The sequence below is a fragment of the Schistocerca nitens genome, chromosome 8 (genome assembly GCF_023898315.1).
Source record: "Schistocerca nitens isolate TAMUIC-IGC-003100 chromosome 8, iqSchNite1.1, whole genome shotgun sequence".
In the NCBI taxonomy this organism is placed as follows: Eukaryota; Metazoa; Arthropoda; class Insecta; order Orthoptera; family Acrididae; genus Schistocerca; species Schistocerca nitens.
Window position 1 is genome coordinate 563,953,736 of NC_064621.1, and position 25,712 is coordinate 563,979,447.

A 25,712-nucleotide genomic window follows, 5' to 3' on the forward strand; every position below is an offset into this window, starting at 1 on the left:
ATATTAGTAAATAATAAAAAGCAGCTATGTTATTTGGCTGGAATGCTCAAGATTCTCGGTTGGAGTCCCGTCTGGTGCGCCATTTTTGCTATGACATGTTTCTCAGAGTGATTTATCATTATGTTTCTATATGAATCAGTCTAAATACAGTTTTATTTGTGATCCTTTGATGTATCATTTTACCAACGTACTGACGTTTTCTGCTCTCTTTTTTACCCTTTATTATTCTGTCAACTGCAATCTTTGCCTGCCCGGTGTTATTTGTTTTTATTTAACGGTCATAACATATAAACGTTTAAAATTACCACTCTCCCGGTTAAGACGTAAAAGAGAAAATAAACTGTTTATATTGGCTTTGCAGTTGCGTAAAAGATGTACTTCTTTATGGATGATTACAGTAATAAATGCATTTAAAGCAAAAATTCTCCTCGCTCTATGGACAAAATAACTTAGGTGAAGGTTTAAAGGAAAGAAAGTTTTATAAATAAAGCGAAAGTGAAGCAAAATGAGTAATAGAAATACCGATTGCAGTACCTTGGACGAAAATATAAAATGATGAAATGGAAGCAATTAAATCGAAGTAAATACGGAAAAATAATTCAAATCACGTGGGCAAGGATTCCAAATGGAAGAAGAATAAAATGGAATGAACAAAGAGCAAATAAAATTTTGCATAATAACCTACATCACGGTATAGATGATTGCAAATAGTCGATCCCACCCCTGACCATCTCCCCTTCTCACTGGCCCAGAGTAACGGATAGGATTTTGCCGTTTGAAAAAGCGTAGTGCATGACGCTCGAATGTTGCAGCTAAATGTTTAAAAGTTCGCGAGTGTAGACACGAGATCCGAGCTGTCTGTTACAGGCACATGTGCACTGAACATGGCAGCAAGTCGTGAGTTAGTTGAAAGTAAAATGGTTATCGGCGTAAGACTATTGGATCACAGCATATCGGAGATTACAAAAGGGTTAGTGTTTCAGAGATCGTCACTGTCAGCAATGGATCTTCAGTATGTCACTGGTGATGTTTCCACACTCGTAAACCGCCGCACGGGAAGAGCACAAGTGTGACGAAGGAACACACGTCACTTAGCGTGCGCAGGTTCATACGTGGTGATCGGAGGTCTACGAGGTGCATTCAAGTTCTAAGGCCTCCGATTTTTTTTCTAATTAACTACTCACCCGAAATCGATGAAACTGGCGTTACTTCTCGACGTAATTGCCCTGCAGACGTACACATTTTTCACAACGCTGACGCCATGATTCCATGGCAGCGGCGAAGGCTTCTTTAGGAGTATGTTTTGACCACTGGAAAATCGCTGAGGCAATAGCAGCACGGCTGGTGAATGTGTGGCCACGGAGAGTGTCTTTCATTGTTGGAAAAAGCCAAAAGTCACCAGGAGCCAGGTCAGGTGAGTAGGGAGCATGAGGAATCACTTCAAAGTTGTTATCACGAAGAAACTGTTGCGTAACGTTAGCTCGATGTGCGGGTGCGTTGTCTTGGTGAAACAGCACACGCGCAGCCCTTCCCCGACGTTTTTGTTGCAGTGCAGGAGGGAATTTGTTCTTCAAAACATTTTCGTAGGATGCACCTGTTACCGTAGTGCCCTTTGGAACGCAATGGGTAAGGATTACGCCCTCACTGTCCCAGAACATGGACACCATCATTTTTTCAGCACTGACGGTTACCCGAAATTTTTTTGGTGGGGGTGAATCTGTGTGCTTCCATTGAGCTGACTGGCGCTTTGTTTCTGGATTGAAAAATGGCATCCACGTGTCATCCATTGTCACAACCGACGAAAAGAAAGTCCCATTCATGCTGCCGTTGCACGTCAACATTGCTTGGCAACATGCCACACGGGCAGCCATGTGGTCGTCCATCAGCATTCGTGGCACCCACCTGGATGACACTTTTCGCATTTTCAGGTCGTCATGTGCACAGAACTCACAGAAATGCCAACTCTGGAGGTGATCTGTTCAACAGTAATTCGGCAATCCCCCAAAACAATTCTCTCCACTTTCTCGATCATGTCGTCAGACCGGCTTGTGCGAACCCGAGGTTGTTTCGATTTGTTGTCACATGATGTTCTGCCTTCATTAAACTGTCGCACCCACGAACGCACTTTCGACACATCCATAACTCCATCACCACATGTCTCCTTCAACTGTCGATAAATTTGAATTGGTTTCACTCCACGCAAATTCAGAAAACGAATGATTGCACGCTGTTCAAATAAGGAAAACGTCGCCATTTTAAGTATTTAAACCAGTTCTCACTCTCGCCGCTGGCGGTAAAATTCCATCTGCCGTACGGTGCTGCCATCTCTGGGACGTATTGACAATGAACGCGGCCTCATTTTAAAACAATGCGCATGTTTCTATCTCTTTCCAGTCCGGAGAAAAAAAAATCGGAGGCCTTAGAACTTGAATGCACCTCGTACTGTGAGTAACACAGCCACCGAACTGAATGTGGGGCGTCAGGAACTCCTTTGTACTGGGATTCTACCGATGTAAATGCATAACACGGGCTTCAGCGGCCGACGAACAATTCGTCTGCCAGTGACTTCCCAGGAATTTGGCCACTGAGTGTATGCTGAAGCGGTACCTATGAAGTATTGGATGAAATGCGACCTGAGGCGTATCGATGTGGTGCCTCCTTTCTTATTCATTCTGATTCTCAATAGATAAAAGTCAGTAGGGTGGGATAAAAATGAACAAGCATCGAGTGTGTGCATGTAAATTAGATGGCGGTAAGCTTAGCGAAAGTCGTTTGACAAGTTAAATTAATTTAAAGGGATTGGCTTGAGTTGTACTAATGATTTATTCAAACCATGCCTCTGAGTTGGGGGTGTCCTACACGCCAAATCTTGTTCATCTCACAACCGGCTGCGTCAACGACAACGGTGGAGAGAATAAGTAGCAATATCACGATTGGAGCGAAACTGGACCTGTCTGCAGGTAGTCTGAAAATCAGTGAGATATTTTGAGATTCAAAAATTCACAGATTTAGACAGACTTGTCGTAGAGAGCGCTGATCAACAACGTTCCACAAGCAGTTGTGCTTTGCAGCTCTGAAATGTGAGCAGATAGGAACAGTGACATAAAGAAACGAGAAACCTTTAAAAGAAGAGTAGTGAAGTGGATCTTTCGCAATATTGACCATGGAGGAGCACTGAGATGTTGGACGTATAAATTAGTATACAAATACAACTTGCTCATCATATGTTACAAAATAAGAGAATTATCTGTAGCTGTTATGGAATGCCACAAAAAAATTCGTTCTCTTGGCAAAAGAGTGCGTTGGTCGACTTAGCTGGGAAATGACCTAACCTAGCAGGGTGTCTTGGAGACTAGAAGGAAACAGCTCTTGTTCGTTGCCGATGGGGGCCACTCGGTGCGGGTTTCGTTCAAAATACAATATTTTTAGTTGTTACTGGTAGAAAACTGCATTACTCATCTAACTGAGCCGTTGTTGGACAACTCTACAACATACTGGTGGCTGCAAATTGTGTCTAGTTATTGTGTATACCATCGATATTTTGTAGAGGGTCCTCAAAATGTCAAACTACCTCCACTATCAGAAAGAATGCAGTGGAGGAATTCTATTGATCATACTGTTAGTTTTGTTACTGTGATGCAACGTTTTTCGCTGTTTTGCAACGTTGATGATTCGCGGCAGGTTAAGACGGCGCACCCAATAGAAAACCGAATACCTGTCTCTGGAAGATAGTGTTTTTCCGGTCAAAATGATACGTGCACGCCTAACTGATCCAATACACGATTCATGTAATCATAATCTCCCCTGCACACCATGATAGGGAGAAAAAAATAAAATCTGGATTCATTGTGGCTTCGGTGACGAATTAATTGCAGTGTCGCGAGAAGGATGGAAATTTGACTGAACTCAGTCCCTCTCAAAGGAACTATTCTGGATTCGCCGTTAAGGAAATCAAGAGAAACGTAAATCCTGATGTGTGGATGGCGATTAAAGCCCCATTCTTCTCGATTACAGGTGGATTAAAAAGTCTGTCACCTATCTCGGTCATAGGCTGGAGGGTCACATGAATTTTAGAAAATATGAATGATAGCACTGAAATAGTGCATTTACCAGGATATATACATTTCTTTTTTAACCGTTACGTAAATACAAGGGGCTTTCAGTGAGTATTCTTCTTTTTTTCTCTGCTGATTTCGGTTGACAAAATGCGGAGTTTGTTATGGATATCGTGGAATATTCCCGCTTCAGCCCCTGTGATTTCATGACGCGACTGGTGGCGTCTGTTACGGAGGAGCGTTCCAAGCGGAGGGCTGTCACTGAAACGCTTTGGCTGAAAACCAGACCATTTCAGCCATTCGCCGGTGCTTTCAGAATGCCTACAGAGGTGAGGCAGTCAACAAAAGCACGGTGAGTCATTGGGAGAGGTGGCTGTAATCATCGCAACAAGGTCGCGCAAACGTTTCCTATCTCCTGCACACCGTTGTGACTCCAGCAGAGTGGGAACGTGCGAACACTCTCAATCGAGGTTATCCACAGATCACGATCAAACACCTCGCTGGTCAACTGGACGTCTCTGTTGGTAGCACTGACAGACAGTTGAAGTACTGAAAGATGTGTGCCCGCTGGGTTTCTCGAAAAAATGGTTCAAATGGCTCTGAGCACTATGGGACTTAACATCTGAGGTCACCAGTCCCCTAGAACTTAGAACTACTTAAACCTAACTAACCTAAGGACATCACACACATCCGTGCCCGAGGCAGGATTCGAACCTGCGACCGTAGCGGTCGCGCGGTTCCAGGCTGAAGCGCCTAGAACCGCTCGGCCAGATCGGCCGGCCTGGGTTCGTCGCTGCCTCACAGAAGCTCATAAAGAGCAACGAAGGACCACGCTGCTCGTAACAATTTTTTTGTCGAACTGGCGATGAAACATGGGTCATCACTTCGAACCGTAAAGAAAACATTAATACTTGGAGTGGACGCCGTACCTGCTCTCCTCCGAAGACAAAGTTTGAAGTCGCACCCTTAGCCGACAAACTCATAGCGACGGTCTTCTGGAACTGTGGAATGGTTATTCTGTTTGATGTCTCCCTTTTGGTGCAACGATCAACTGTGAAGAGTACCGTGCTAACTCAGGGTACTGAAGAAACGACTTCAGCATGTTCGTTGCCACAAAAATACAAACGAACTTATTGTCCGTGACATTTTATTTATTTATTTATTGCCAATTTATAGACCTGTTACCTGACGTTTAAAACAGGTCGTACGTCTTACAATTTTCGTTTTTCATCTTTTTACAATTTTCTTTTCTTTTGTTTTATCTACAACATTTACAGAGAATGATACTTTTCAAAATAACAATAATTTAAGGTTGAAATATAAATAAAATTTTGTTGTTTTTTAAGAAGAATATAAAAAGAAGATAGGATAGAGGAGAGATTTGTTAATATCATCACCGAAGCTGACTGACGGTGAATACCTCGGAATGGTTTTTTCGAGCCGTTGACCGCCAGTCACACACACACACACACACACACACACACACACTCACACACAAATGGTTATTATTCTCCGTGACAACGCAAGATCTTAAACACGGGTTGGGTTGTTTGGGGGTCATCGGTCTCATCGAATTAGGGAAGGATGGGATAGGAATTCGGCCGTGCCCTTTCAAAGGAATCATCCCGGCATTTGCCTGGAGCGATTTTGGGAAATCACGGAAAACCTAAATCAGGATGGCCGGACGTGGGATTGAACCGTCGTCCTCCCGATAAACAGTAGTTTGTGAAAAAATTCTTCTCGGGTATGCAGCCGGATCATGACGTCTTCAAGACACAATATTTCTGCGGTCCAACTGGCTATACGGCCTACCCAAGATTCATAAGAAAGGGGTCCCGCTTCGTCCGATCGTGAGTAACTTGGGTGCTCCTACCTACAATCTAGCCAAGTATTTAGCATCTGTTCTTGGCCCTCACGTCGGTAAATGCCAACATCACATTCCCAATTCTATGGTGTTTATTCAGAGATTGAAGTCCTTGTCTCTTAGTCCCTGCGATTTGCTTGTGAGCTTTGATGTCGTGTCGCTTTTTACCCGGGTTCCTCTGGAAGAATCCTTGCAATTAATTGGTGAGAAACTGGATGAGGACACAACCAGGCTTTGTCGCCACGTGCTGACGTCAACGTACTTTTTATTCAATGACAAATATTTTGAACAGACTGACGGAGTGGCTATGGGGAGCCCACTGTCCCCAATAGTCGCCAACCTTTTTATGGAAGATTTGGAGGACATGGCGCTGAAGACGGCGTCCTTAAAACCAACCTGTTTTTGGAGGTACGTTGACGACACGTTTATGGTGTGGCCTCATGGGAGAGAGGCTCTTGACCGCCTCCTAGATCATTTTAATTCCCTGCATCCTAGCATCAAGTTTACCATGGAGGTGGAAAGTGATGGAAAGCTTCCGTTTCTGGATGTTCTGGTGTACAGAAAGGATGATGGGACACTGGGACACAGTGTTTATCGAAAGCCTACGCACACGGACCGTTACCTGCATGCTTCTAGCTGTCATCCATCGTTCCAGCGTACAGGGGTCCTGCGAACGTTGGCGAGAAGAGCTTATGCCATTTCAGATGGAGAAAGCTTGACACAAGAATTGGACCACCTTAAGGTTGTGTTCAAGCAGAATGGCTATACAGATAACAGATCCGTCGTGCTTTCCAGTTTGGACCATCGCCTGAACCACCAGAAGATACCTGCAAATCGGTGGCTTTTCTGCCTTTTGCTGGGAGCATTTCCTCGAAGATAGGAAGAATTCTAAAAAGATATCACATCAAAAGTATTTTTCGTCCGCCGGCCAAGCTTAGAGCGTTTCTTGGCTCTGTTAAGGATGACTTGGGTTTGAGGAAGCCCGGTGTGTACAAGATCCCTTGCCACTGTGGGAAGGCTTACATTGGTCAGACGATCCGGACCATTCAGGACCGATGTGTTGAGCATCAGCGGCACACACGGCTGCTTCAACCCGAGAAATCCGCAGTGGCGGAGCACTGTCTCACCCAGGGACACAGAATGCAATATGAGATACCCGTAAGATTCTACAGTGATTATGCTAAAGAACTTGCCCCCTTTCTATCAGCAATTTATCGTAGATCTCTGGAAGAACGTAAAGTACCTAGCGACTGGAAGAAAGCGCAGGTCGTTCCCATTTTCAAGAAGGGTCATAAATCAGATGCGAATAATTATAGGCCTATTTCGCTTACGTCAATCTGTTGTAGAATAATGGAACATGTTTTATGTTCTCGTATTATGACGTTCTTAGATAATACAAATCTCCTTCATCATAACCAACATGGATTCCGCAAACAGAGATCATGTGAAACTCAGCTCGCCCTATTTGTCCAAGAAATTCACAGTGCCGTAGACACTGGCGAGCAGATTGATGCCGTATTCCTGGACTTCAGGAAGGCATTTGATACGGTTCCGCACTTACGTTTAGTGAAAAAAATACGAGCTTACGGAATATCGGACCAGGTTTGTGATTGGATTCAGGATTTCCTAGAAGAAAGAACACAACATGTCATTCTTAACGGTTCAAAATCTGCAGATGTAGAGGTAATTTCGGGAGTACCGCAAGGAAGCGTGATAGGACCCTTATTGTTTACAATATACATAAATGACTTAGTTGACAACATCGGTAGCTCCGTGAGGCTATTTGCAGATGACACGGTTGTCTACAAGAAAGTAGCAACATCAGAAGACTCGTACGTACTCCAGGAAGACCTGCAGAGGATTAATGAATGGTGCGACAGCTGGCAGCTTTCCCTAAACGTAGATAAATGTAATATAATGCGCATACATAGGGGCAGAAATCCATTCCAGTACGATTATGCCATAGGTGGTAAATCATTGGAAGCGGTAACGACCGTAAAATACTTAGGAGTTACTATCCGGAGCGATCTGAAGTGGAATGATCACATAAAACAAATAGTGGGAAAAGCAGGCGCCAGGTTGAGATTCATAGGAAGAATTCTAAGAAAATGTGACTCATCGACGAAAGAAGTAGCTTACAAAACGCTTGTTCGTCCGATTCTTGAGTATTGCTCATCAGTATGGGACCCTTACCAGGTTGGATTAATAGAAGAGATAGACATGATCCAGCGAAAAGCAGCGCGATTCGTCATGGGGACATTTAGTCAGCGCGAGAGCGTTACGGAGATGCTGAACAAGCTCCAGTGGCGGACACTTCAAGAAAGGCGTTACGCAATACGGAGAGGTTTATTATCGAAATTACGAGAGAGCACATTCCGGGAAGAGATGGGCAACATATTACTACCGCCCACATATATCTCGCGTAATGATCACAACGAAAAGATCCGAGAAATTAGAGCAAATACGGAGACTTACAAGCAGTCGTTCTTCCCACGCACAATTCGTGAATGGAACAGGGAAGGGGGGATCAGATAGTGGTACAATAAGTACCCTCCGCCACACACCGTAAGGTGGCTCGCGGAGTATAGATGTAGATGTAGATGTAGATGCGACACAAATGGTTGCCCCTGCATCTCGCTATTGGGACTGTGTTTTAAAAGAATCAATAGAGATTCGTTTATCTGACAATCTTATTAATAGAGACAAGGGCTATCTTTTAAGTAAGACTTGGGACCCGGTGTTATCCGACATTAAAAAACAACGGTCTGCGTCTCAATCGTCGGAATAGAATTTTTTAAATTTCTCTTATTTTTGACAGCGATATCTCGATTTCGCCTCTTTCCACCACCGGCGGCGCGGCATGTTTACTGCACTAGAGGGCAGCTACGGCACCTTTTCGCGCACGCGTTGTGGGCCTTCTGCGGCCTATATATGGGCTGCCGCTTGCGCTGGGAAGTCAGTTCCGGCGAAATTGTGCACCAGCGCTCTCACCTGATGATGGCGGCCAGTTGGACCGCAGAAATATTGTGTCTTGAAGACGTCATGATCCGGCTGCATACCCGAGAAGAATTTGATCAATTATTACGCCGGGAAAGCCTTCGTAGTCACAGTAGTTTGTGCACTCGAGGGGACCTCATAGAACTTCACTGGACTGCTCTTGCTCGTCACCCTACAGCCCGGACCTCGCAAATTCCGACCACCACCTGTCTGACCCAATGAAGGATATCAGTCCCCGGGAAGCAGTGCGTGGATGATGAGGAAGTTATTAATGCATCAGAACGTTGGCTCAGAAGTCGACCAGTGGAGTGGTACCACGCGCGCATACAGGTCCTCCAGTAAGGTGGCGGAAGGCCGTCGCATGACACGGAGACTGTGTAGAACAACTGGTTTTGTAGCCAAAATAGCGAGCGATAATATGGGGTATTGGAATCCTGAATAAAACCAAGCTGTTTACAGAAAAAAAAAGTTGCATCACTAAATCTTGTACATGGCTCCACGTTCAGAGACCGTGAATACAATTGAAAGAAAATCAGCCCTCGGTCACTATTTGTAACAAATTAACCTGGTTTCGACACTGCTAGGAGTGTCTTCCTCAGAATTTAAATCAAAGAATGGTCTATATTCAATAACATGGTCGCAGAATATAGACCATACTTTGATTTACACTCCTGGAAATGGAAAAAAGAACACATTGACACCGGTGTGTCAGACCCACCATACTTGCTCCGGACACTGCGAGAGGGCTGTACAAGCAATGATCACACGCACGGCACAGCGGACACACCAGGAACCGCGGTCTTGGCCGTCGAATGGCGCTAGCTGCGCAGCATTTGTGCACCGCCGCCGTCAGTGTCAGCCAGTTTGCCGTGGCATACGGAGCTCCATCGCAGTCTTTAACACTGGTAGCATGCCGCGACAGCGTGGACGTGAACCGTATGTGCAGTTGACGGACTTTGAGCGAGGGCGTATAGTGGGCATGCGGGAGGCCGGGTGGACGTACCGCCGAATTGCTCAACACGTGGGGCGTGAGGTCTCCACAGTACATCGATGTTGTCGCCAGTGGTCGGCGGAAGGTGCACGTGCCCGTCGACCTGGGACCGGACCGCAGCGACGCACGGATGCACGCCAAGACCGTAGGATCCTACGCAGTGCCATAGGGGACCGCACCGCCACTTCCCAGCAAATTAGGGACACTGTTGCTCCTGGGGTATCGGCGAGGACCATTCGCAACCGTCTCCATGAAGCTGGGCTACGGTCCCGCACACCGTTAGGCCGTCTTCCGCTCACGCCCCAACATCGTGCAGCCCGCCTCCAGTGGTGTCGCTACAGGCGTGAATGGAGGGACGAATGGAGACGTGTCGTCTTCAGCGATGAGAGTCGCTTCTGCCTTGGTGCCAATGATGGTCGTATGCGTGTTTGGCGCCGTGCAGGTGAGCGCCACAATCAGGACTGCATACGACCGAGGCACACAGGGCCAACACCCGGCATCATGGTGTGGGGAGCGATCTCCTACACTGGCCGTACACCACTGGTGATCGTCGAGGGGACACTGAATAGTGCACGGTACATCCAAACCGTCATCGAACCCATCGTTCTACCATTCCCAGACCGGCAAGGGAACTTGCTGTTCCAACAGGAAAATGCACGTCCGCATGTATCCCGTGCCACCCAACGTGCTCTAGAAGGTGTAAGTCAACTACCCTGGCCAGCAAGATCTCCGGATCTGTCCCCCATTGAGCATGTTTGGGACTGGATGAAGCGTCGTCTCACGCGGTCTGCACGTCCAGCACGAACGCTGGTCCAACTGAGGCGCCAGGTGGAAATGGCATGGCAAGCCGTTCCACAGGACTACATCCAGCATCTCTACGATCGTCTCCATGGGAGAATAGCAGCCTGCATTGCTGCGAAAGGTGGATATACACTGTACTAGTGCCGACATTGCGCATGCTCTGTTGCCTGCGTCTATGTGCCTGTGGTTCTGTCAGTGTGATCATGTGATGTATCTGACCCCAGGAATGTTTCACTAAAGTTTCCCCTTCCTGGGACAATGAATTCACGGTGTTCTTATTTCAATTTCCAGGAGTGTATATCCTGAGGAAGACACTCCTAGCAGCGTCGAAACGAGGTTAATTTGTTAAAAATAGTGACCGAGGGCTGATTTTCTTTCAATTGTTACATCAATTGTTGAACGTCCCTCGAGTAAACGCAGAAAATAGGTCTACAAGAAGCAGTAAAAGGAATAAATAGGTAAATAAAAAAAGGGCGACTCACCTGAGCTCTGGCCGCGCGCCCTGCAGGAGCCTGAGGCTGAGCACGCGGGTCAGCGTGTCTTCCGCGCTGACGCCACCCACGCCGACGTCGACGGCGCTGGCAGCGCCGAGTCCGGCCGGCGAGGCGTCGGCGGGAGAGCGGCTGGGGTATCGCACGGCGAGGTCGGCGCGCCGGAACTGCAGCTGGTGCAGCTTGGGGTTGGGGTTGGCGCTGTGGCGGTTGCGCGACCGCCGCGAGCTGAACATCATGTTGCAGCCCTCCACCTGCGGGCACACGGCGCGTTCAGACGCGTCCACTGCTGCACACCACTGCGGCTACACGAAACACTTGCTGCCGTTTTAAGAAAGTGCATGGGAGGCATTCGAGAGAGGAAAGCTACTGGGTGCACAAGTACACTCATGTACACAACGTCCGTATTTGATGACCTCGTTCTCGACGGAACGTTAAAACCTAATCTTCTTTCATTCCTCCCTCGTAAAAACCTTAACGACGAAAGTAGTTTTCGCATGACGTGTCACTGCCAAGTAACATAGCTCTATCAAGCTTGGACCGTACATAGAAAAAACTGCCACTGTACAGTACAGAAGGTAAGTGAAAGAATTCAAACCGAGACGAACCCAGAAATGGCGTTTTATATTGAAACATAATAATTGCGCTCAGGCCACCGCGATTCATGATAATCCCCTGGACATTACAAAAGGCAGCACATGGTTCTTAATAGGGCGTGCGGTCATAACTGGCTTCGCTGCAGGCTATGCAATGTGCTCCTACACTTCCTGCAAGTTTGGCAAGTAGTTCTTGTGTAGGGAGTTCCATTCTTCGACGAGCGCGGTTAAAAACTGCTGGGTGGTCCTCGGAGCATGTGGACGTCTTGCAAAACGTCTCCAAAACGCATCCCCTACGTCCTCCATGGCATTTAAGTTGGGAGTAACGGCTACGACAGCCAATTCACCGAATATACTCTCATTCCAAGGGTTCCTCCACCAGCACTTTCGATGCTGTCGCTCATTATCCCGCATAATAATGAAATAAGGAACGAATGCAGCCCTGAAAATACGTCCAGGCAACATTACGCCTCCTCACGTCATAAAAACTGGACTCTCAAAAGTATTACGGTTCTACTCTATCCTGGTTTCATTAAATGTTCTCCCCCTCGCCCTTTAGCGTTGTCACACGTGTATTGCTGCCTACGTATTATGGTGTGGAGAGGCATAGTGTTGCATGGGCGTACTGAACTCCAAACTTCCATACACGGTCCTATCACCGATCAACTTTATTGTCACACTGTACTCCTTCCCGCACGTGCGTCTTGTTGAGGGTTCATTCGGCCCTGAGTTCAGATTGTGGTATGACAATGAGCGGCGACGTGGAACAGCACAGGTGACGAAGCTCCTGGAACGATAAGATAATCGGTGAATAGAGTCGTGTGCCCCCCCCCCCCCCCCCTTCAGAACAAAATCACACTGACCACGTGACCGCGTGTTGGATGCGTTGAGGTGTCGCATTGCAAGACGTTCATATGTACCAACGACATTATGCAGTCACCAGCCGCGCTAGTGCACGAATGGAACGCCATACCATAAGAAATCCTAGCTAACCTTTCGACCAGCATGGGAGCGCGTTGCACAGCATGTTCTCTCGCCCATGGTGAGCACAACCAGTCCTGGGGTTTCTAATGTCCAGGAGTTCATCATAAATCGCGCCAACTTAAGTTTCATTACTGTCTTGGAATAAAAGTGTCATGCATATTCTTCATATTGCGTACTTCTTTCAGTTACCTTCTGTACTAGACTGTAGCAGTTCTCTCTATACCTCCCCCCCCCCCCCCCGCCCAGCTGTGTTACCTGGCAGTGACTCATCATGCGAAAACTACGTTCATCCGTAAGTTTTGCACAGCAGTATAACTTTTCTCTGAGCATCTTCGTGTACTTGCGGCGCACCGATAGATTCACTAAATTTCGGGTGAGCAAAGCCTTCAACAAAATTGCTTCTCTTAATATTTCGGCCGTATACCTTACGGACATCTTCAGGTGCCGACAGAATGAAGCTACGACATTCGCTCCTTCCTTTTACACGGCTGGAATGAGCCACTGCGCGTGTGGCCGCAGACGCAAAGGTGTCACATGTGTCATTCGGTGGCAAACAAGTATGTTTAAATTGAATCTGAGGCTACGCAGTCGATTCACGCTGGGATATCGATGTGTGACTGCACTGTAGCAAGTTTATTACAGCAAGTGCCGGCTTTCACGATTTGTGCAAGCTGAAAACGCTATGTCCATGAATCAAATTCTTCCCCAAACGAATTTCAACTGCTTCTTTCACCAGCGAGTGCTAAAAAGATAATGTCGACATTGGAGTTGCAACGTTTTCATACCGAACAGAGTGATTGGTGTCGATATAGTTCTCTGTCACAGACGATCTATTGGGCTGTAGCAGCTCCGTGTACCCGCGGCGGTCCACATTTAGATAAAAGAATCGTTTCCAACGCTCTGTGGAACATGTACCTAACTAATGAACTAACTTCCGTGCATCTTTCACGAACTGTACGAGTCGTCTGCTAGACGTACGACAAGGCACCCTTACAGGGGATGAAGCATGGCGTCCCCAGCCTTGTGGAGCATCGAATCATCTGCGGCAAAACCCTGGAGTGCTAGTGTTTTCAGTGGAGGGCGAAAAATCACATTAACTTCGTGCTAGGTATGGATGCGAAACGCCATCGATTGAAATTTCCCTGTGTCTTCTTCCTCAGTCATTCTGTGCTCCTTGGGTTGCATTCGCAACGCCTTGGGTATCTGCTGTAGAGAATAACCGTGTGCTTCACAGACTCCCTCTAAGTGTACAATCTCATCTGCATGTTGCATTACTGACGAGAGCAGTCTGCCACACGTCCTTCACTAGATAGTCAGCTCCTTGTGGGATACTTCAAACAATGTTTACGGCCGCGCCGAAGTGGACGGACTAATGTCCGTCTGTGGACTATCCTTTGCCTTTGTATGAAGGCGACATTTGTGTACTGGCAGCATAAATTTGCTGCAGAGGTAACGCACGAGTTTCCGCGGTGATGACTGGTCACAGGTGGGGAAATACACTCCTGGAAATTGAAATAAGAACACCGTGAATTCATTGTCCCAGGAAGGGGAAACTTTATTGACACATTCTTGGGGTCAGATACATCACATGATCACACTGACGGAACCACAGGCACATAGACACAGGCAACAGAGCATGCACAATGTCGGCACTAGTACAGTGTATATCCACCTTTCGCAGCAATGCAGGCTGCTATTCTCCCATGGAGACGATCGTAGAGATGCTGGATGTAGTCCTGTGGAACGGCTTGCCATGCCATTTCCACCTGGCGCCTCAGTTGGACCAGCGTTCGTGCTGGACGTGCAGACCGCGTGAGACGACGCTTCATCCAGTCCCAAACATGCTCGATGGGGGACAGATCCGGAGATCTTGCTGGCCAGGGTAGTTGACTTACACCTTCTAGAGCACGTTGGGTGGCACGGGATACATGCGGACGTGCATTGTCCTGTTGGAACAGCAAGTTCCCTTGCCGGTCTAGGAATGGTAGAACGATGGGTTCGATGACGGTTTGGATGTACCGTGCACTATTCAGTGTCCCCTCGACGATCACCAGTGGTGTACGGCCAGTGTAGGAGATCGCTCCCCACACCATGATGCCGGGTGTTGGCCCTGTGTGCCTCGGTCGTATGCAGTCCTGATTGTGGCGCTCACCTGCACGGCGCCAAACACGCATACGACCATCATTGGCACCAAGGCAGAAGCGACTCTCATCGCTGAAGACGACACGTCTCCATTCGTCCCTCCATTCACGCCTGTCGCGACACCACTGGAGGCGGGCTGCACGATGTTGGGGCGTGAGCGGAAGACGGCCTAACGGTGTGCGGGACCGTAGCCCAGCTTCATGGAGACGGTTGCGAATGGTCCTCGCCGATACCCCAGGAGCAACAGTGTCCCTAATTTGCTGGGAAGTGGCGGTGCGGTCCCCTACGGCACTGCGTAGGATCCTACGGTCTTGGCGTGCACCCGTGCGTCGCTGCGGTCCCGTCCCAGGTCGACGGGCACGTGCACCTTCCGCCGACCACTGGCGACAACATCGATGTACTGTGGAGACCTCACGCCCCACGTGTTGAGCAATTCGGCGGTACGTCCACCCGGCCTCCCGCATGCCCACTATACGCCCTCGCTCAAAGTCCGTCAACTGCACATACGGTTCACGTCCACGCTGTCGCGGCATGCTACCAGTGTTAAAGACTGCGATGGAGCTCCGTATGCCACGGCAAACTGGCTGACACTGACGGCGGCGGTGCACAAATGCTGCGCAGCTAGCGCCATTCGACGGCCAACACCGCGGTTCCTGGTGTGTCCGCTGTGCCGTGCGTGTTATCACTGCTTGTACAGCCCTCTCGCAGTGTCCGGAGCAAGTATGGTGGGTCTGACACACCGGTGTCAATGTGTTCTTTTTTCCATTTCCAGGAGTGTACATCTCACTAATGCGAACCCCCCGGGTTCCATGGAGACTCACTGAGAATCTGGCTTCAACAGACGGTAGTTCTAGCCAACTAGAAAAGCCTGGGTCCGCATACTCCGTATGGATGCTATGACAGCACCGCCTCCACATCCGCGCGGGGACTGATGGGTGGTTTCTCTACTGCTGGCCGTTGGCTGAAGGTGCTCGCCTCCAGTGGGGCGATTTTCCTTCGCTGGTTACCGGGACGGCGTGCTGAGCTAGTTGAAAGAGCTCGATTTTCTGATACTGTAGTCGATACCGTCTCCCTAACGTACTTTACGCCCCAGCGTAATGTAACAGGAACTGTTTTGATTCTTCAGTGCTTTCGTATTATAGACCAATAAATAACGCAATCTTACGTCCCACATCTTCACAGTTCCATGAACATGAGGCAACGCCGCAATATTGTCTGCCAGATGTCACGGTATAGAAATTTAGTGCTTTATTAACTGACTGTGATATGTAAGAGTCCCGACGTTGGCTGTTTCGCAAAGCAGACTTGTCGGATTTTATTGCTGTTCGCTTGGGAAACGTTTACGTGGGACATCAGGCCTGTTTATGACTGCAGTGTGGATTTATTTACAGGCTGGAAGCACCATTTTATGATCGAGCAAGAGTAACCAGAGAATGTAATTCTGGATGTAACTAAAGGACTCGGGTTTGAACCGTCGTCCTCCCAAATGCATATCGAGTGTCCTAACCACTGCGCCACCTGACTCGGTAACCCACAAACAGACTACACTAAAAAAGGAGAATAATAAAGGGTGACAATTATTGAACTATATCAAATAAAATCGTCATAACATCTGAACGGTTCGCAATGGGACGTTCAAACTGCACGGTTGGCTGCGAAGGGATGATGGGAATTACTATGCGCATTTGTGCGACGAAGCCGACTTTCATTTGGATGGGTTCGTCAATAAGGAAAATTGGCGCATTAGGGCGACTGAGAATCCGAATTTCGCGATCGAGAAAGCTCTTCACACTCAACGGGTGACTGTCTAGTGTGCACTGTCCAGTCACGGAATAATCCGTGCGACATTCCTCGATGGAACGGTGACTAACGAACGGTACGTGCAGGTTTTGGAAGATGATTTCATCCCCATTAGCCAAGGTGACCCTGTTTTCGACAAGATGTGGTACATGTGCTGGATGGAGCTCCACCCCATCGAAGCAGAAGATTGTTTGATGTCCTGGAGGAGCACTTCGGTGACCATATTCTGGCTCTAGGTTCCCAGAGGTCACTGGTATCGGCCTCTATTGGCCGCCGTATTTTCTGCATCTGATCACATGCGACTCCTTTTTGTGAAGCTACATTTAAGACAATATGTACAGCAATAGCCCCAAAATCACTGCTGAGCTGACAAAAGCCTATCAGGAGGTACTCGACAGCATCGGTGTTCCGACACTTCAGCGGGTCATGCAGAATTTCGCTATTTCTGTGCGACACATCATCGCTAACAATGGCAGAAATATCTAACATGTCGTAACCCCAATCCGAATATCTGTAGTGACGGTTACATAACGAACAAAGTGTGTGCACCCCTTAGTTTGTAACTAACCTACGTTTTTTCGTATAGTTCAATAAATGTCACCCTGTATGTGCCATCAGGGCGCAAGAGGCTAGGCAGGAGTAACACAGTAATAGCCTTGGATATATACAGAGTGATAGTTTAGGCCGCGGGAGCAGACAACATTCCATTAGAACTACTGACGGCTTTGCGGGAGCCAGGCCTGACAAAACTGTACCATCTGGTGAACAAGAAGTATGAGACAGGCGAAATACCCTCAGACTTCAAGAAGAATATAATAATTCCAATCCCAAAGAAAGCAGGTGTTGACACATGTGAAAATTACCGAACTATCAGTTTAATAAGTCACAGATGCAAAATACTAACGCGAATTCTTTACAGACGAATGGAAAAACTGGTAGAAGCCGACCTCGGGGAAGATCAGTTTGGATTCCGTAGAAATATTGGAACACGTCAGGCAATACTGACCTTACGACTTACCTTAGAAGAAAAATTAAGGAAAGGCAAACCTACGTTTTTAGCATTTGTAGACTTAGAGAAAGCTTTTGACAATGTTGACTGGAATACTCTCTTTCAAATTCTAAAGGTGGCAGGGGTAAAATACAGGGAGCGAAAGGCTATTTACAATTTGTACAGAAACCAGATGGCAGTTATAATAGTCGAGGGGCATGAAAGGGTAGCAGTGGTTGGGAAGGGTTGCAGCCTCTCCCCGATGTTATTCAATCTCTATATTGAGCAAGCAGTAAAGGAAGTAGTAGGTATTAAAATCCATAGAGAAGAAAAAAAAACTTTGAAGTTTGCCGATGACATTGTAATTCTGTCAGAGACAGCAAAGGACTTGGAAGAGCAGTTGAACGGAATGGACAGTGTCTTCAAAGGAGGATATAAGATGAACATCAACAAAAGCAAAACAAGGATAATAGAATGTAGTCGAATTAAGTTGGGTGATTCTGAGGGAATTAGATTAGGAAATGAGACACTTAAAGTAGTAAAGGGGTTTTGCTATTTCGGGAGCAAAATAACTGATGATGGTCGAAGTAGAGAAGATATAAAATGTAGACTGGCAATGGCAAGGAAAGCGTTTCTGAAGAAGAGGAATTTGTTAACATCGAGTGTAGATTTAAGTGTCAGGAAGTCGTTTCTGAAAGTATTTGTATGGGGTGTAGCCGTGTATGGAAGTGAAACATGGACAATAACTAGTTTGGACAAGAAGAGAATAGAAGCTTTCGAAATGTGGTGCTACAGAAGAATGCTGAAGATTATTTGGGTAGATCACATAACTAATGATGATGTATCGAACAGAATTGGGGAGAAGAGGAGTTTGTGGCACAACTTGACAAAAAGAAGGGACCGGTTAGCAGGACATGTTCTGAGGCATCAAGGGATCACAAATTTAGCACTGGAGGGCAGCGTGGAGATTAAAAATCGTAAAGGGAGACCAAGAGATGAATACATTAAGCAGATTCAGAAGGATGTAGGTTGCAGTAAGTACTGGGAGATGAAGAAGCTTGCACAGAATAGGGTAACATGGGGAGCTGCATCAAACCAGTCTCAGGACTGAAGACCACAACAACAACAGTTTAGGTCATGGGGAACAAGTTTTGTTAGCGAAAAGGTGTTGGCTGATGCTCGTATATAGTAGACGAGTTTTTCTTTTTGGGTTTCTAACTAAGCTACATGTAAGTGAAAAGTGTACTTAGGTATAAGTGAGATACGTACCGTGCACTTGTGCATCTCACGGAGGTGGACAGCCGAGAAGTGTATCTTGAGCGCGCCCTTGTCGCAGAAGGTCTTGAGGCAGACGTTGCACTGGACTCGCTTCTTGCCCAGCGCAGGCTTCCCCTGGGAACCGCCAGACTGCATCTCCAGCGCACTCACGCCTCCGCTCCTGGAGTTCCAGCCGGACGCCTTGCCCATTTTCCCGGAGCCTGACTTTGGCCTCGGTGAGCAGCCATCCCGGCTCAGGTCGAGCGCAGTCTCGTAAGCGCCTGCAACAAACGAGTGAGGTACCACATGAAGAGGCTGGCTCATCCGGCGGCGGTGCAGCGAAGAAATCACCAGCAGACTTAGAATGGTAAACATTGTTTCGAGCATTCACATCTCCACTGTGCTCTGTGTCGATCTGGTACACCACATTCTTGAACCTGTAACTTCACTTGGAGCTGTACAAAGTAGCACAGCGATAAGAAACTAAAACGTACTGGGTAGGCATAATAAAACTGGCTCAGAAAATAGTACATGTTTCCTGAAGTCGGCAACCCACTTACATCATCTACAACTGGTGCAGTTGATGTTAAGTTGCCAGAATGAGATTTTCAATCTGTAGCGGAGTGTGCGCTGATATGAAACTTCCTGGCAGATTAAAACTGTGTGCCCGACCGACACTCGAACTCGGGACCTTTGCCTTTCGCGGGCAAGTGCTCTACCAACTGAGCTACACAAGCACGACTCACGCCATTTCCTCACAGCTTTACTTCTGCCAGTACCTCGTCTCCTACCTTCCAAACTTAACAGAAGGTCTCCTGCGAACCTTGCAGAACTAGCACTCCAGAAAGAAAGGATATTTCGGAGACATGGCTTAGCCACAGCCTGCGGGATGTTTCTAGAATGAGATTTTCACTCTGCAGCGGAGTGTGCGTTGATATGAAACTTCCTGGCACATTAAAACTGTGTGCCGGACTGAGACTCGAACTCGAGACGAGGTACTGGCAGAAGTAAAGCTGTGAGGACGGGGCGTGAGTCGTACTTGGATGCCTCAAAAGGTAGACCACTTGCCCGCGAAAGGCAAAGGTCCTGAATTAGAGTCTCGGTCCGGCACACAGTTTTAATGTGCCAGGAAGTTTAATGCTAAGTTGGTTTGCATATCTTAAAATGAATGTAATATTTTTCGGGCCAGTTTTATTTTTCCCACCCAGCATTTGGCGCTGTGAATCAAAAACAGCCAATTCGCTATGGTGCAAATTTCTTGTTGATTTCCGCAATAATCCTGTGAAGAAACATCATCACCGAGCAAGGCGGGGCAGTGGTAAGACACGGGGTCATAATATTCATCCAGTCATCCAAATTTCGGTTTTCCATGATTTTCTCAAATCGCTTAAGGCCAATACCAGAATGATGCCTTCGAAATGTACAAGGCTGGTTTCTTCTCCAATCTTCGCTAGTCACAGCTCCTGCATCCTTCCTTCGTTCCAAAAACATAGTTATACTAGACGTGTTGCATTTATAGGTGCAGAACTTTAGAAACATCTACGACAAGGTTCGTAAGTTATAGTCTCTACCGCGAAGACTTGATTAATGCAACTCTTCACACTACTCTAGCCTTAGCAGATCTCTTCATTTTAGCGTAGTTACTGCTACTAACATACACTTGTACGTGCTTGCTGTAGTGAAAACTTTCCATATAAACTTTTAACGGCGCATACTTTCCTTTGCTTCCAGATGAACTATTCTTCGATGAATCGAAATTATCACGTTCTCTATCGGTCCAGTATTTCGAAAATGGAGCGTCCTAAAGTTTCCAGGTGAGATGGTTCAAAAATGGTTCAAATGGCTCTGAGCACTATGGGACTTAACATCTGTGGTCATCAGTCCCCTAGAACTTAGAACTACTTAAACCTAACTAACCTAAGGACATAACACACATCCATGCCCGAGGCAGGATTCGAACCTGCGACCGCAGCGGTCACGCGGTTCCAGACTGAAGCGCCAGAACCGCACGGCCACACCGGCCGGCCAGGTGAGATGAGTCTTAGCAGTTTTTAATGGGCGAAATGACGTGATAGGCACATTGCCTGGCGCGTAGAAGAAACTTGTCAAATGATATTACTATCATTGAATTAATATCTTAAAACCAAATATATTTTCTATGTGAAATTGTATATTAAATAAGGTTCACCGCTCAGTTTGTACTTCAACATCTGACCAGAAAGCATTTTACCAAAAATTTCGCATCAGTCGCATTTTTTCAATAATGGCAGGCCTAGAACACAGATTACTGTAACTAAGTACCAAACAATAAATCGTTTCACGAGTTTCTCATATTTAGGCTGCAACTCAACATAAGCATTCAATTATGACTTTTTCAGAAAGGTCGAAACATTTCTTTATTTCGAGTGCCGCAATGAAGGGGAATTTGACTGGAGGTCACAAAAGATAAGAGATGCCAATGTCGAACATTACATAGCATCAGGACAAAGAAATAGAGAGCTCATGATTGAGATTCCTTAGAAAACTGACTGGATACACATTACTGGCCAGAACAAATTCAAGTCAAGAATAAAAGGTATTTATCCAGGGTGGAAATGCAAAGTATAAGAACAATTTAAGGGATACGTCATAATAACAGAAGGAACCAGAATGGTTAAAACGCAGTTAACAACAATCTAAAACATGGAAAAAGGGATGGTTTGAGACCAAAGAAATGAGGGACTGAGAGTTTTGAGAGCAGAAGCAACAGAAAGTTTATATCCAATCATAATGAAAACAGTTACAATTTTTACCCATTTAATTTGAACCTCAGCAACTTCACCTCTGTTACTATCCATTAAGTTATGACCACTGGCTCATTACCACAACAGTCGTTCTTTCACATTACTTACAACAGTAATTTGTTCTGTTAAAACTGAAAAAGATATTAGAAGTAATTCTGTGGTGTGTTCAACTAGATGCAAACTGTAATGACTTTAGTTTAAAATATCAAGGTGAACCTGAAATTTGGGCAGCAAAGTAACTACTTTTGGTGGAAGTAGGAAGTATAGAATATGCTGACTGGCGATAGCAAGAAAAGCATTTCTGAAAAGGAAAACAAACTGTCGTCCAAAGAGTAAGGTCTCATGTTAAAGTCGGTACCTCACAACGGGACAAAAAGCTAAAGAAAGTCGCTGCCAGACGCAGCCACGAATGACAGATGACGAGGAAGACACGTCCTCATGAGGTTAACTACGCCGCCACAGCCGGAAGTCTACATATGTTGGAGTGCAGTGCGGCGCACCCTACTCTCTAACAGCCACGCTGATAGGAGCCTCTTCGTAGTTCAGATCAAGAGCAATCTAGTGCCATTAGAACAATGTACTAAAGCTAAATGTAAAGTAATTATCCACTGTTATCAGTAAAAGTTGTGGTCTTCAGTCATGGGACTGGTTTGATGCAGCTCTCCAGGCTACTCTATCCTGTGCAAGCTTATTCATCTCCCAGTACTTACTGCAACCTACATCCTTCTGAATCTGCTTAATGTATTCATCTCTACGATTTTTAATCTCCACGCTGCCCTCCAATGCTAAATTTGTGATCCCTTGATGCCTCAGAACATGTCCTACTAACCGGTCCCTTCTTTTTGTCAAGTTGTGCCACAAACTCCTCTTCTCCCCAATTCTTTTCGACACTTCATCATTAGTTATGTGATCTACCCAAATAATCTTCAGCATTCTTCTGTAGCACCACATTTCGAAAGCTACTATTCTCTTCTTGTCTAAACTATTTATCGTTCACGTTTTCCATACATGGCTACACTCCATACAAATACTTTCAGAAACGACTTCCTGACATTTAAATCTATACTCGATGTTAACAAATTCCTCTTCTTCAGAAACGCTTTCCTTGTCATTGCCAGTCTACATTTTATATCCTCTCTACTTCGACCATCATCAGTTATTTTGCTCCCCAAATAGCAAAACTCATTTACTACTTTAAGCGTCCCATTTCCTAATCTAATTCCCTAAGCATCACCCAACTTAATTCGACTACATTCCATTATCCTCGTTTTGCTTTTGTTGATGTTCATCTTATATCCTCCTTTCAAGACACTGTCCATTCCGTTCAACTGCTCTTCCAAGTCCTTTGCTGTCTCTGACAGAATTACAATGTCATCGGCGAACCTCAAAGTTTTTTTTTTTCTTCTCCATGGATTTTAATACCTACTACTTCCTTTACTGCTTGCTCAATATAGAGATCGAATAACATCGGGGAGAGGCTGCAACCCTGTCTCACTCCCTTCCCAACCACTGCTACCCTTTCATGCCCCTCGACTATTATAACTGCCATCTGGTTTCTGTACAAATTGTAAATAGCGTTTCGCTCCCTGTATTTTACCCCTGCCACCTTTAGAATTTGAAAGAGAGTATTCCAGTCAACATTGTCAAAAGCTTACTCTAAGTCAACAAATGCTAGTAACGTAGGTTTGCCTTTCCTTAATCTTTCTTCTAAGATAATGCATAAGTATTGCCTCATGTGTTCCTACATTTCTATGGAATCCAAACTGATCTTCCCCGAGGTCGACTTCTATCAGTTTTCCCATTCGTATATAAAGAATTCGCGTTAGTATTTTGCAGCTGTGACATATTAAACTGATAGTTCGGTAATTTTCACATCTGACAACACCCGCTTTCTTTGGGATTGGAATTTATATTCTTCTTCGTGAAGTCTGATCAGCTGAACTGATATGACGGCGTTCTATGGTTTCTATCAAATGTACACTGTCCAGGAAAATTACCGTCACCATCTGTGAAAAGCACCTTCTACAGCGCGTACCACTGTAAGACGTGCAGAAAGACAATCAGTGCGGTCCCGGAAGGTACCGACAGACACGTGCAGCCACACGACTCCAGCGCCACGGCCAGCTGAGCTAGATTCCTCGGTTGAGGCTTATGCCGCCAACAGCCGAGCGAGACTGTCCGACAGTTTCTCGATTGAGTTTAAATCCTGGGAGTCTTACGGCCAGTGGAGTATGGTGAATTGTTCCTGGTGCTCGTCGAACCACGCACATACATTGCGAGGTGAGTGCCGCGTCGCATTGTCTTGCTGATAAATGCTATCTTGACGAGGAAAAACATACTGCATGTAGGAGTGGGCGTGGTCCTAGAGGATAAATGCATACCTGTGTTGATTCATCATGTTTTCCAGAGCGACAGTATCATCCCGGGAATTCCTCGAAAACATTCCCCAGACCATAGCGGACCCTCCTCTCCAGCTCGGACCCTTCTGACGATTGTTGCAAGGTGTTTACTTTTAGACTTTTCACGCCGCACACGCCGACGGCCACCTGTCGACAGGAGCATAAAACATGATTCATCTGGAAAGACCGCCTGTCGTCAACCAGTTGCGATACTGCCGTGCAAATACCAGCCGTCGTCCCAGATGAACAGCATTTAGCACGGGTGCGCTGACCGCGCGCCTGCTGCGGCGGCCCATACACAGCACCTTTCCCTGAACAGAGTTGAAGAGGCACTGTTGGTAGTCCATTGGTTCATCTGTGCTGTCATTTGGTCAGCAGCTGTAGTATATTCTCCTGCACACACAGCCGCCGTTTATCCGTATCATCTTGTGGCCTGCGGTGCACCACAGTGGCCTAGGCGCGTGTTTTGCGTAGCGCCATTTTGCAGTGCACGGTATACTTTAACAACGGCGGCACACGAACAGCTTACAAATTTAGCTGTTTCGGAAATTATTTCATCTTTAGCCCGAAAATCAATTAAGATGCCCTTTCGGACGTCATATACACTACTGGCCATTGAAATTGCTACACCACGAGGATGACGTACTAGCGACGCGAAATTTAACCGACAGGAAGAAGATGCTGTGATATGCAAAGTATTAGCTTTTCAGAGCATTAACACAACGTTGGCGTGGGTACCAACACCTACAACGTGCTGACATGAGCAAACTTTCCAACGGATTTCTCATACACAAACAGCAGTTGACCGGCATTGCCTGGTGAAACGTTGTTGTGATGCCTCGTGTAACGAGGAGAAATGCGTGCCATCACGTTTCCGACTTTGATAAAGGTCGGATTGTAGCCTATCGCGATTTCGGTTTATCGTATCGCGACACTGCTGCTCGCGTTGGTCGAGGTCCAATGACTGTTAGCAGAATATGGAATTGGTGGGTTCAGGATGGTAATACGGGACGCCGTGCTGGATCCCAACGGCCTCGTATCACTAGCAGTCGAGATGACAGGCATCTTATCCGCATGGCTGTAACGGATCGTGCAGCCACGTCTCGATCCCTGAGTCAACAGGTGGGGACGTTTGCAAGACAGCAACCATCTGCACGAACAGTTCGACGACGTTTGCAGCAGCATGGACTATCAGCTCGGAGACCATGGCCGCAGTTACCCTTGACGCTGCATGACAGACAGGAGCGCCTGCGATGGTGTACTCAACGACGAACCTGGGTGCACGAATGGCATAACGTCATTTTTTCGGATGAATCTAGATTCTGTTTACAGCATCATGATGATCGCATCCGTGTTTGGCGACATCGCACATTGGAAGCGTTTATTCGTCATCGCGATACTGGCGTATCACCCGGCGTGATGGTATGGGGTGGCATTGCTTACACTTCTCGGTCACCTCTTGTTCGCATTGACCGCACTTTGAACAGAGGACGTTACATTTCAGATGTCTTACGACCCGTGGCTCTACCCTTCATTCGATCCCTGCGAAACCCTACATTTCAGC

The 25,712-nt window shown here is 46.6% G+C and overlaps 1 protein-coding gene across 1 annotated transcript in view; it reads right to left on the bottom strand.

Moving 5' to 3' along the window:
- The window catches only part of LOC126199677 (zinc finger protein basonuclin-1-like), a 229,178-nt gene that overhangs the window by 7,688 nt on the left and 195,778 nt on the right, over positions 1-25,712 (bottom strand). The window contains exons 7-8 of the mRNA XM_049936605.1: positions 18,979-19,247; positions 11,191-11,453 (exon numbers count right to left, since the gene is read on the bottom strand). Coding sequence (XP_049792562.1) covers positions 11,191-11,453; positions 18,979-19,247 — 532 coding nt within the window. The remainder of the gene's footprint in view (positions 1-11,190; positions 11,454-18,978; positions 19,248-25,712) is intronic.